Source organism: Coregonus clupeaformis, chromosome 31 (genome assembly GCF_020615455.1).
Source record: "Coregonus clupeaformis isolate EN_2021a chromosome 31, ASM2061545v1, whole genome shotgun sequence".
In the NCBI taxonomy this organism is placed as follows: domain Eukaryota; kingdom Metazoa; phylum Chordata; class Actinopteri; order Salmoniformes; family Salmonidae; genus Coregonus; species Coregonus clupeaformis.
The window spans coordinates 1,506,236-1,519,515 of record NC_059222.1 but is presented as its reverse complement, the minus strand read 5'-3'; the positions used below and the strand labels follow the sequence as shown (position 1 = coordinate 1,519,515).

Genomic DNA, 13,280 nt, shown 5'->3' with positions numbered 1-13,280 from the left:
CACTCAGTGTATATACACACACTACACTGACACTCTCACACAAAACCCAGACCCATTCACATACACTACATACGCACGCAGGTACACACACGACAACAAACACACATGCATACCAACACAACACAAACACACTTTTATACTCATCATATGCTGCTGTTGCTACTCTGTTCTTTATTTTACTCTCATTATCTATCCTGATTCCTAGTCAATTTACCCTGCCTTCATGTACATATCTTCCTCAAATACCTCATACTCATGCACATTGATCTGGTACTGGTATTCCCTGTATATAGCTCCATTCATGTGTATTTTATTCCTTCAGTTACTATTTTTATTTTTTAACTCTGCATCGTTGGGAAGGGCTCGTAAGCAAGCATTTCAGCGTTAAGTCTACACCTGTTGTATTTGGCGCATTTGACAAATACAATTGTATTTTATTTGAAATCAGTAGATCCTATGGCTTCCCATGAATGTGGGATCTCTACAGTGACACCACCGACATGAATGTCTAGTTCTGCCTTCTGAGGAGTTACCATTTTGGGATATCTTAACAAGTGACTATCTCAGACTATTAAAGAACACCAAGAAGGCGGGACGTGTAGTGCTCTTTGTTGAACAACAATAATATGGTCATCACATGTACCTGTGCCCAATAAAATAATCATTCTGAATCCTAAACGTATAAAATCTGTACACAGAGTGAATCGCCAGTGTTCTATATCACATGGTAGGAGAGCAAAGGTTTTAGAGGTAGTTTGATGTCACCTGTGTCTTGAAGGTCTCCTCGATGTCTGCACTGAGCGTGCTCCATTTGTCTGCTTCCTGTAGTGCATCGGCAGCCAGGTGCATGCGAGACTTGACCTGATCAAGCTCCACCAAGACCTGCAGCACAGAATCAAGACAGAATCAAGAACAATATAACATACAATACATATTTTGCACATTGTGAGCTTGTTATCCTATTTGGATAGTATGATATCCTGTCCAGGTGCTAGATCGTAGTAGAGTATTATGTGCTGCATCTGTGTTATGGGTCTTTGCTTAGTTACAAGTCATTTCACCCGGTCTGTCTGTGTATTTGTAATGTAAATAGCCTCTATACCTGCATGGACTGTACAGTGTCCTGCTCAAACTTCCTTATGTCCTCCTTGACCAAGACCATCTGCTCTTTCAGGAACGACGCCTCCTGCTTCAGTGCCTCCACGTCCCGCAGCACTCTGGGCATGTTCTGCAGCGCCTGGTTACTGCTATCTGAAATATAATTGAAAAACAAAAATTAGGATGGGCCAAGGACTGGGCACTAGTCAAATGTTTCCTGTTGTGTCCGTAAATGATCTGTGAAGCTGGAAACATGGCATTGGTACCACAACACAACTGCCAGTGCCAAGTCAGATGGACCTGCACTCACTTACATTTAGTTCGTTAAGAATATGTAGCCTATGACTCTTGGTTCTTCCAGTTCAGTTAACAACTGAACCTGGAATATTTTACTTCCTTAATAGCTTTGGGGAACATACAATAACATGAGACACAAATATTTGAGTATGTCTAGGCAGGGCAAACCCGTTTTAGTGATTTCTGGTATGTCATCAAAATAAATAAATCACAGCACGTTTTTGGACTCATTCAGCAGTTTTTACCTGATTAAGTACAATACCATTGGAAATTAATGTTGAAAGTGCCATTTAAATTCCTAAAACTTAAGTTTAAAATAATGCTGTCGCTGCTTCCTGTTGACAAAACATACTGAAAGATAGCCCCATGTCACAGTTTTAAAGTGTCCAAATCAATAACCAATTTGCAAAAACAGTTTGTGATATTGAAAACCAAAACATAAAATGTACTATCTACACATACAGTACCAGTCAAAAGTTTGGACACACCTACTCATTCAAGGATTTTTCTTAATGTTTTACTATGTTCTACATTATGGAATAAGACATCAAATCTATGAAATAACACATATGGAATCATGTAGTAACCAAAAAAGTGTTTAGCCAATCAAAATATATTTGAGATTTTTCAAATATCCACCCTTTGCCTTGATGACAGCTTTGCACACTCTTGGCATTCTCTCAACCAGCTTCACCTGGAATGCTTTTCCAACAGTCTTGAAGTAGTCCCCACATACACTGAGCACTTGTTGGCTGCTTTTCCTTCACTCTGTCGTCCGACTCATCCCAAGCCATCTCAATTGGGTTGAGGTCGGGGGATTGTGGAGGCCAGGTCATCTGATGCGGCACTCCATCACTCTCCTTCTTGGTAAAATAGCCCTTACACAGCCTGGAGGTGTGTTGGGTCATGGCGTAGTAGTGCAGTCCTGTTTTTGTCGTGTGTCTGTAAATAGCCTGTAAATACCCTGTTTTTTTGTATTTTTCGTACATATTTCCCTATCAGACTTTTCATCCTTCTACAAAATATACTTTCCTGCAACCCGCCTCACTCAATGTGGAACGGATTCTATTATTGACTTACCTTTTATCTAGAATCTCCAGTTGAAACTAGCTAGCCAGCTAACTAGCTACTTGCTATTAGCCACAGTTAGCGGTATTTCACCCAGAACATTGGATTTTTCTGCCGGAATAATTTAATCACTGGACATTAATCACCGGATCGCAACTAGCTAGCCGCAACCGAATGGATGTTGCTGTTTGGCTAATCACCACTGCCCCCTATGCAAGCACCAGTTAGCCTCGAGCTAGCCTAGAGCCAGGCCCATATCCCAGCTATCTACCTCTCGGTCTACCGGACAGAAGTAGCCAGCTAACTAGCTACTTGCTATCAGCTACCATTAGCGGTTTTTCACCATTGTCCGTGGCCTGCACCACCTACCAGCCAGCTCTAGCCTGGACTATTATTCGGCCAGTCTGCACTGTCTGCACAGCAAGTTATCGACCCAGAACATATCAGTTTTTCTGCCGGAATCACTGAATCACTGGACCTTTAAATCCGGATTCATCGCTACCAGCTAGCTGCAATAAAATGGACGTTGTGGTTTGGCTAATCATCCTGAGCTAGGCCCATCTCCCGGCTATCTACCTCTCTGTCAACCGGACGGGACCACCTAGTGTTGACAGGGAGCCCCGCTGATCCTACACGACTGGTCTGCCGACGAAATCGTCTGATGTGGTTACAACAGGCTTCCCGTTACGACGTCGACCACAAAGATTCCATCTGCTAGCCCCGGCCCGCTAGCCATGGCCTCTTGCTCGCTAGTGCTTTAGCAGCCCCCGAACTATCCTATTGCTGTTCACCGGACCTTATGATAACTCAGCTATACAGCCGATGCCTGCTGGACTGTTCCTTTTTACGGTACCGCATCCTGTTTATGTTTGCCTCAGCCCAAACGGTGTCGTCATTACCAGCTGTTGTCTTAGCTCTCTCAAATTACACCTGTGATTGCTTTATGCCTCTCTCCCATGTCAATATGGTTAGCTTATTGTTGTTTCGGTTATTTCTAATTGTACTATTTCACAGTAGATCCCCCAGCCCAGCTAAACCTGCCTTAGATAGCTCCTTTGTCCCACCCCCCATATATGCAGAGACCGACTCAATTGGTGCCTCCAGTGATGCCATCTCTTTCATTGTTACACAACGCTTAGGTTTACCTCCACTTTACTCATATCCTTCGATATCCTTGTCTGTACATAATGCCCTGAATCTTTTCTACAACGCCCAGAAATCTGCCCCCTTTATTCTATGTACCCAACGTACTAGAAGACCAGTTCTTAAAGCCTTTAGCCATATCCTTATTCTAGTCCTCCTCTGTTCCTCTGGTAATGTAGAGGCTAACCCAGGCCCTGCAGCCCTCAGTATCACTCCTACTCCCCAGGCGCTATCATTTGTTCACCTCTGTAATCGCAAAAGCCTTGGTTTCTTGCATGTTAATATCAGAAGTCTACTTCCTAAGTTTGAGTTATTCACTGCGTTAGCACACTCCGCCAACCCTGATGTTCTAGCAGTGTCTGAATCCTGGCTTAGGAAGGCCACCAAAAATTCTGAAATTTCCATCCCCAACTATATAATTTTCCGTCTAGATAGAACTGCCAAAGGGGGTGGAGTTGCAATATACTGTAGAGATAGCCTGCAGAGCTCTATCATACTATCCAGGTCTGTGCCCAAACAGTTTGAGCTTCTACTTCTAAAAATCCACCTTTCCAGAAATAAGTCTCTCACTGTTGCCGCTTGCTACAGACCCCCCTCAGCCCCCAGCTGTGCCCTGGACACCATATGTGAATTGATTGCCCCCCATTTATCCTCAGAGTTCATATTTTTTGGTGACCTAAATTGGGATATGCTTAACACCCCGGCCATCCTACAATCCAAACTAGATGCCCTCAATCTCACACAAATTATCAACGAACCTACCAGGTACAACCCTAAATCCGTAAACATGGGTACCCTCATAGATATCATCCTGACTAACTTACCCTCTAAATACACCTCCGCTGTCTTCAACCAGGATCTCAGCGATCACTGCCTTATTGCCTGCGTCTGTAACGGGTCCGCGGGCAAACAACCACCCCTCATCACTGTCAAACGCTCCTTAAAACATTTTAGAGAGCAAGCCTTCCTAATTGACCTGGCCCAGGTATCCTGGATGGATATAGATCTCATTCCGTCAGTAGAGGATGCCTGGTTGTTCTTTAAAAGTAATTTCCTCTCAATCTTAAATAAGCATGCCCCATTAAAAAAATACAGAACTAAGAACAGATATAGCCCCAAGTTCTCCTCAGACTTGACTGCCCTTGACCAGCACAAAAACATCCTGTGGTGTACTGCATTAGCATCAAATAGCCCCTGCGATATGCAACTTTTCAGGGAAGTTAGGAACCAATATACACAAGCAGTCAGGAAAGCAAAGGCTAACTTTTTCAAACAGAAATTTGCATCCTGTAGCACTAACTCCAAAACGTTTTGGGAAACTGTAAAGTCCATGGGGAATAAGAGCACTTCCTCCCAGCTGCCCACTGCACTGAGGCTAGGAAACACTATCACCACCGATAAATCTACAATAATTGAGAATTTCAACAAGCATTTCGAATCCCACCGTACCTTCTCCGCTATGCAATCCGGTGTACGAGCTGGTCATGGGTGCACTTCAGCCACGCTCAAGGTCCTAAACGATATTATAACCACGATCGATAATAGACAGTACTGTGCAGCCGTCTTCATCGACCTGGCCAAGGCTTTCGACTCTGTCAACCACCGCATTCTTATTGGCAGACTAAATAGCCTTGGTTTCTCAAATGACTGCCTCGCCTGGTTCACCAACTACTTCTCAGATAGAGTTCAATGTGTCAAATCGGAGGGCCTGTTGTCTGGCAGTCTCTATGGGGGTGCCACAGGGTTCAATTCTTGGGCCGACTCTTTTCTCCGTGTATATCAATGATGTCGCTCTTGCTGCTGGTGACTCTCAGATCCACCTCTACGCAGACGACACCATTTTGTATACATCTGGCCCTTCATTGGACACTGTGTTAACAAACCTCCAAACGAGCTTCAATGCCATACAACACTCCTTCAGTAGCCTCCAACTGCTCTTAAACACTAGTAAAACTAAATGCATGCTCTTCAATCGAACGCTGCTGGCACCCGCCCACCCGACTAGAATCACTACTCTCGATGAGTCTGACCTAGAGTATGTGGACAACTACAAATACCTAGGTGTCTGGTTAGACTGTAAACTCTACTTCCAGACTCACATTAAGCATCTCCAATCCAAAGTTAAATCTAGAATCGGCTTCCTATTTCGCAACAAAGCCTCCTTCACTCATGCTGCCAAACATGCCCTCGTAAAACTGACTATCCTACCAATCCTTGACTTCGGCGAAGTCATTTACAAAATAGCCTCCAACACTCTACTCAGCAAATTGGATGTAGTCTATCACAGTGCCATCCGTTTTTTCTCCAAAGCCCCATACACTACCCACCACTGTGACCTGTACGCTCTTGTTGGCTGGTCCTCACTACATGTTCGTCGTCAAACCCACTGGCTCCAGGCCATCTATAAATCACTGCTAGGCAAATCCCCGCCTTATCTTAGCTCATTGGTCACCATAGCAGCACCCACCCGTAGTCTGCGCTCCAGCAGGTATATCTCACTGGTCATCCCCAAAGCCAACACCTCCTTTGGCCGCCATTCCTTCCAGTTCTCTGCTGCCAATGACTGGAACGAATTGCAAAAATCTCTGAAGCTGGAGACACTTATCTCCCTCACTAACTTTAAGCATCAGTTGTCAGAGCACCTTACTGATCACTGCACCTGTACACAGCCCATCTGAAATTAGCCCACCCAACTACCTCATCCCTATATTGTTATTTATTTTGCTCTTTTGCACCCCAGTATCTCTATTTGCACATAATCTCTTGCACATCTAGCATTCCAGTGTTAATACTAATTGTAATTATTTTGCACTAAAGCCTATTTATTGCCTTACCTCCATAACTTGCTACATTTGCACACACTGTATATATATTTTCTGTTGTATTTTTTGACTTTATGTTTTTTTTTACCCCATATGTAACTCTGTGTTGTTGTTTTTAATCGCACTGCTTTGCTTTATCTTGGCCAGGTCGCAGTTGTAAATGAGAACTTGTTCTCAACTGGCTTACCTGGTTAAATAAAGGTGAAATAAAAAAATATTTAAAAAATTGTCCTGTTGAAAAACAAAGTCCCACTATGCCCAAACCAGATGGGATGTCATATCGCTGCAAAATGCTGTGGTAACCATGCTGGTTAAGTGTGCCTTGAATTCTAAATAAATCACGACCGTGTCACCAGCAAAGCACCCCCACACGATAACACCTCCTCCTCCATGCTTTACGGTGGGAAAAACACATGCGGAATTCACCCGTTCACCCACACAAAGACACAGCAGTTGGAACCAAAAATGTCCAACTTGGACTCCAGACCCAAGGACAAATTTCCACCGGTCTAATGTCCATTGCTCGTGTTTCTTGGCCCAAGCAGGTCTCTTCTTATTATTGGTGTCCTTTAGTAGTGGTTTCATTGCAGTAATTCGACCATGAAGGCCTGATTCACACAGTCTCCTCTGAACAGTTGATGTTGAGATGTGTCTGTGACTTGAACTCTGTGAAGCATTTATTTCGGCTGCAATTTCTGAGGTTCAGTTAACTCTAATGAACGTATCCTCTGCAGCAGAGGTAACTCTGGGTCTTCCATTCCTGTGGCGGTCCTCATGAGAGCCAGTTTCATCAAAGCGATTGATGTTTTTTGCGACTGCACATTTCTTGAAGTGTTCCGTATTGACTGACCTTCATGTCTTAAAGTAATGATGGACTGCCGTTTCTCTTTGCTTATTTGAGCTGTTCTTGCCATAATATGAACTTGGTTTTTCACCAAATAGGGCTATCTTCTGTATACCCCCCCCTCCAGGTGACTACCTCATGAAGCTGGTTGAGAGAATGCCAAGAGTGTGCAAAGCTGTCAAGGCATAGGGTGGCTATTTGAAGAATCTCAAATATAAAATATATTTTGATTTGTTTAACACTTTTTTGGTTACTACATGATTCCATATGTGTTATTTCATAATTTTGATGTCTTCACTATTATTCTACAATGTAAAAAACTGTAAAAATAAAGAAAAAAGGAGTAGGTGTGTCCAAACTTTTGACTGGTAGTGTACATGTGCAACAACAGTAATCATATTACTTTAAAAACGAGCATCTTAAACTGCACATGCAAAGAAAAAGTGGCAATAAATCACTCATGGGGGGGGGTTATGTGCTGTTGAAACTATCACAACTCAAAAAACACATACAGTGAGGGAAAAAAAAAATTGATCCCCTGCTGATTTTGTACGTTTGCCCACTGACAAAGACATGATCAGTCTATAATTTTAATGGTAGGTTTATTTGAACAGTGAGAGACAGAATAACAACAACAAAATCCAGAAAAACGCATGTCAAAAATGTTATAAATTGATTTGCATTTTAATGAGGGAAATAAGTATTTGACCCCTCTGCAAAACATGACTTATTACTTGGTGGCAAAACCCTTGTTGGCAATCACAGAGGTCAGACATTTCTTGTAGTTGGCCACCAGGTTTGCACACATCTCAGGAGGGATTTTGTCCCACTCCTCTTTGCAGATCTTCTCCAAGTCATTAAGGTTTCGAGCATGACGTTTGGCAACTCGAACCTTCAGCTCCCTCCACAGATTTTCTATGGGATTAAGGTCTGGAGACTGGCTAGGCCACTCCAGGACCTTAATGTCCTCCTTGAGCCACTCCTTTGTTGTCTTGGCCGTGTGTTTTGGGTCATTGTCATGCTGGAATACCCATCCACGACCCATTTTCAATGCCCTGGCTGAGGGAAGGAGGTTCTCACCCAAGATTTGACGGTACATGGCCCCATCCATCGTCCCTTTGATTCGGTGAAGTTGTCCTGTCCCCTTAGCAGAAAAACATCCCCAAAGCATAATGTTTCCACCTCCATGTTTGACGGTGGGGATGGTGTTCTTGGGGTCATAGGCAGCATTTCTCCTCCTCCAAATACGGCGAGTTGAGTTGATGCCAAAGAGCTCGATTTTAGTCTCATCTGACCACAACACTTTCACCCAGTTCTCCTCTGAATCATTCAGATGTTCGTTGGCAAACTTCAGACGGGCATGTATATTTGCTTTCTTGAGCAGGGGGACCTTGCGGGCGCTGCAGGATTTCAGTCCTTCACGGCGTAGTGTGTTACCAATTGTTTTCTTGGTGACTATGGTCCCAGCTGCCTTGAGATCATTGACAAGATCCTCCCGTGTAGTTCTGGGCTGATTCCTCACCGTTCTCATGATCATCGCAACTCCACAAGGTGAGATAATAATAATAATAATAATAAATAATAATAAGATCTTGCATGGAGCCCCAGGCCGAGGGAGATTGACAGTTATTTTGTGTTTCTTCCATTTGCCAATAATCGCACCAACTGTTGTCACCTTCTAACCAAGCTGCTTGGTGATGGTCTTGTAGTCCAGCCTTGTGTAGGTCTACAATCTTGTCCCTGACATCCTTGGAGAGCTCTTTGGTATTGGCCATGGTGGAGAGTTTGGAATCTGATTGATTGATTGCTTCTGTGGACAGGTGTCTTTTATGCAGGTAACAAACTGAGATTAGAAGCACTCCCTTTAAGAGTGTGCTCCTAATCTCAGCTCGTTACCTGTATAAAAGACACCTGGGAGCCAGAAATCTTTCTGATTGAGAGGGGGTCAAATACTTCTTTCCCTCATTAAAATGCAAATCAATTCATAACATTTTTGACATGCGTTTTTCTGGATTTTTTTGTTGTTATTCTGTCTCTCACTGTTCAAATAAACCTACCATTAAAATTATAGACTGATAATTTCTTTGTCAGTGGGCAAACATACAAAATCAGCAGGGGATGAAATACTTTTTTCCCCTCACTGTAGCAACTGGAGATATTTTTACATCACTGGTTAAAGGACAACCTGCACAACACAGTCAGCTCCATTTTGGAATGTTACATTTTGATATGGGAGAAATCACTCATCGATTGTCACATTGAATTCAATTGCGCGAGAGGGGGAGATGAGGTTGCACATCCTGTTAAAACTAACACAGCTAAAAAAAAAATCACACAGAATCTGGGAATAATGTGTACACCACTGATTACAGGACAATTTGTAGAAGACAGCTAGCTACATTTTGAAGTGTTGCATTTTGATTTAAGTGGGTTGCTAACATGGTAAGTGTAACGCAACACTTTCTTTGTTAATCACTTACGTCGATATCACGCTGATATCAAAAGAACAGAGGGCAAACAATTGGGGTGTAGCGCTGTTTAAACTATTCAAAGGCCACATGGAAACTTCGAATAACCTATACATGGTTGGTTAGATGAGAACTTCTAGTAGGCTTGTATCTATATTTTGAAACGGCAGATGTTTATTTCGGGAGGCTGCAATCACGGAGAAAGTAAGAAACCACTTTCTGTTAGTTATCCTCAACGAATCACGACCCACCATAAGATATCAACAGTGACAACAATTGGCTGCTATTTAAGTGATAGTTGACTGTCAAGTCAGTTTATTGGTGTGGCCAGCAACTTTTATAGAGAGAGCATTCCGAATTATCCATACCATTTCAGAAAGAAAATGATACCTGCGTTCTAAGTCCTGTGACCCCAGCGCATATGACAAAATCAAGAGTACAAAACCAAAGATATTGATCTGTTTTAAGCAACTGATCTTGTGTCATTTTATTGACAATAAACTTTTAAACATCACCAATCTACGGTAAAAATTGTCTAATTCCCCCCAATTCGATGTGGTCAAAACATCTGCTTGTGTAATATAGTAACACATACTGTCCACATCATGGAAAGTAGCATAATATACTAACTAGATATGGCAAAATTATTCTATATCTTAATTTACGATGATAGTAAATGAAGCAAATTCACAGATTTGTTAAATAATCCCATATTTCTCACTAGTTTAACCATTTAGAGATTTTGCACAATTTAACCAGGCGCTCTAGAATGAGCTCCCCATAGTGACTGTGCAGTAGCCGATTCGTTCAACATTCCTAGGACACTGAACAAAAATATAAACTTAACATGCAACAATTTCAAAGATTTTACTGAGTTACAGTTCATATAAGAAAATCAGTCAATTGAAATGAATTCATTAGGCTCTAATCTATGGATTTCACATGACTGTGAATACAGATGTACAGATACCTTTAAAAAAGGTAGGGTCGTGGATCAGAAAACCAGTCAGTATCTGGTGTGACCTCCATTTGCCTCATGCAGCGCGACACATCTCCTTTGCATAGAGTTGATCAGGCTGTTGAATGTGGACTGTGGAATGTTGTCCCACTCCTCTTCAATGGCTGTGCGAAGTTGCTGGATATTGGCGGGAACTGGAACACGCTGTCGTACACGTTGATCCAGAGCATCCCAAACAGGCTCAATGGGTGACAAGTCTGGTGAGTATGCAGGCCATGGAAGAACATTTTCAGCTTCCAGGAATTGTGTAAAGACCCTTGCGACTTGGGGCCGTGCATTATCATGCTGAAACATGAGGTGATGGTGGCAGATGAACGGCACAACAATGGGCCTCAGGATCTCGTCAAGGTATCTCTGTGCATTCAAATTGCCATTGATAAAATGCAATCGTGTTCGTTGTCCGTAGCTTATTTACATGTTTCTTTATTATTTTGTTCAGTATATGCAGGACTGGTCCTGGCCGCCCTGCCGCCCCCTGCAAATCTAGAATGTCTATGATTGGTTCAGATTTGATCTGGACCAAAAACCAAAATCTGTAGAAATCAAGGCCGGTCCGGACTACACCAACAAAAAGACGTCCAAAAGGCGTCAGCGTCGGTTCGTGCTTACTAAGGTACAGCCTACCATGTCTGCCTGCAATATAATTTTTTGAATGCCCATCTATGTGGTAGGCTCACTGTTTGTAAAACAGGCCGTTGCATTGGCTTTATTAGTCCTGATTCCTATGACTAATCAATTTGGCTATTTAAGCTCTGAATATCAGCTACCCAACTTTATCAGGAGGAGTTATCCTGAGCCTAATTGCAATGTGTTTATTACACAGCGGGAAATGCAGAAGTATTTTCTTTTTCGCTATGATCAGCTCTTAAAAAATGTACTGATACAAACTTTAAACCACCAATCATGAAAATTTAGCTCACGGGATGAAACTCCTGGACAGCAGTTGTGAGTAGCCTGATTGTCCATTCTATATTGTCCATTTTACTTTGACCTGTCCTGTTTTTAGTATATGTTTGTTAACATGTCAGCACATTTTTTATTTGATTGAGTGCCATTTAGGTTAGGCTATTTGATCGGAGAAACCTGCATGATGTAAAAAGTTTCCGTCTCATTACATTGTCATACATTTTATACAGAAAAGGCCACATACTATTTCTACAATATGCTATATCTGCTACACGATTTATGTTAGATAATTTTTTTGACGGAATGTGCTGCAGTGATGCATCTCTCCAACAGCACCCTGGGAATGGATAAGATAAATATTGTTTCCCTGCCTTTGGGCACTGCTTATCACAGGGTGGTATCAGCGCTCACCAAAAATGTGCATATGCCACTGGTTGAGAGAAATTGTCATTGTTTTTGGGCAGAATTATGTGAGGTTGTATGTGTTGTTGGAGGTACAGCTTGGTCAGTTTAGCTCAGATCCTGCATAATGAGCGGTCTGGCCCAGAGTATATGTCCCGTCACAGTGTGAAACACTATTTTCACGCAATTTCGATACAGCTACGACCGGAAGTTACTTTTTCGTAGCAGGTTAGGAGAATTAGCTAGGACGTTAGGAAAAAGGTTAGCCAAAATGCACTCTTAACCTGCTACGAAAATCACTTCCGTTCGTAGCTGTATCGAAGTGGCATGAAAAGAGTATGTCCCATGTCACAGTTACCCCACAGGTTAACGTTAGTTAAACAAATCTTTGGTTACCCTCTATTGCGTTGTTGACTTCCTGGATGAACACCTGCAGTTTCATGACCAGCGTTGCCGCGTGCGCATCTGCCTTCCCAGGCGCATCCTTCTGCATCTTGAAGGCCCCATTCACCCAATCCTTAACATCGAAATCATCGTCCAGAAATTTTGAGAAGTCCATTTTGCTGTCCGAAAAACTTCAGATAGCTGGTGAGAACCCAACGCTCTGTATGGGGATTAAAACAAGTTGGGCATTGACAGCTTCGTTAATTAGCAAAAATATTCACTATATGGCGCATATATTTATCAAATAGTAGCTACATGTATATTACAAGTAACACTCACCATTTCACTTCTGCATGTGACATGCACATAGACTTCAAATGCAGGATAACGTTAGCCAAGTCCGGGTGATATGTAGATCTGCTTCTTTTCATTTGAAACAATCTAATTTCTCCCCATTACAAGTTTAGAAACGAGCAGAAAATAAACAGCCCATGACAATCAAATGACCATAATAACTAAATAGAGTTCGAGCAAAGCAACTGCCTCCTCCAGAGTTTGAATGGACTAAAACATCTAAAAAATAATCTGATTTTCAGCTTTGTTGACAGATGACAGCAAATTCCGGTTTGAGCTCACTCAATGATCTTCCCCTAGAAGCAAATTAGGATAAATGGTTCCTATGTCGCGTCCCCATTGCAATGATCTCTGCTCGACAATGTATAAAGATTATATAACATTTTATTAAATATTAATTCAAAGTATCCACGAGGTTAACCTTCACCATCAATTATAGATTAAAATAAAGTATGGAGGAACGAATGTATTTGTGT

General features: G+C 42.2%; 1 protein-coding gene across 1 annotated transcript in view; it reads right to left on the bottom strand.

The window, feature by feature from the left end:
- LOC121547193 (conserved oligomeric Golgi complex subunit 7) overlaps positions 1-13,080 on the bottom strand; it is a 38,761-nt gene extending 25,681 nt beyond the window's left edge. Inside the window, exons 1-4 of the mRNA XM_041858333.2 lie at positions 12,790-13,080; positions 12,463-12,670; positions 1,103-1,251; positions 766-882 (exon numbers count right to left, since the gene is read on the bottom strand). Coding sequence (XP_041714267.1) covers positions 766-882; positions 1,103-1,251; positions 12,463-12,625 — 429 coding nt within the window. The 5' untranslated portion in view covers positions 12,626-12,670; positions 12,790-13,080. The remainder of the gene's footprint in view (positions 1-765; positions 883-1,102; positions 1,252-12,462; positions 12,671-12,789) is intronic.
- Positions 13,081-13,280: the final 200 nt, after the last annotated feature.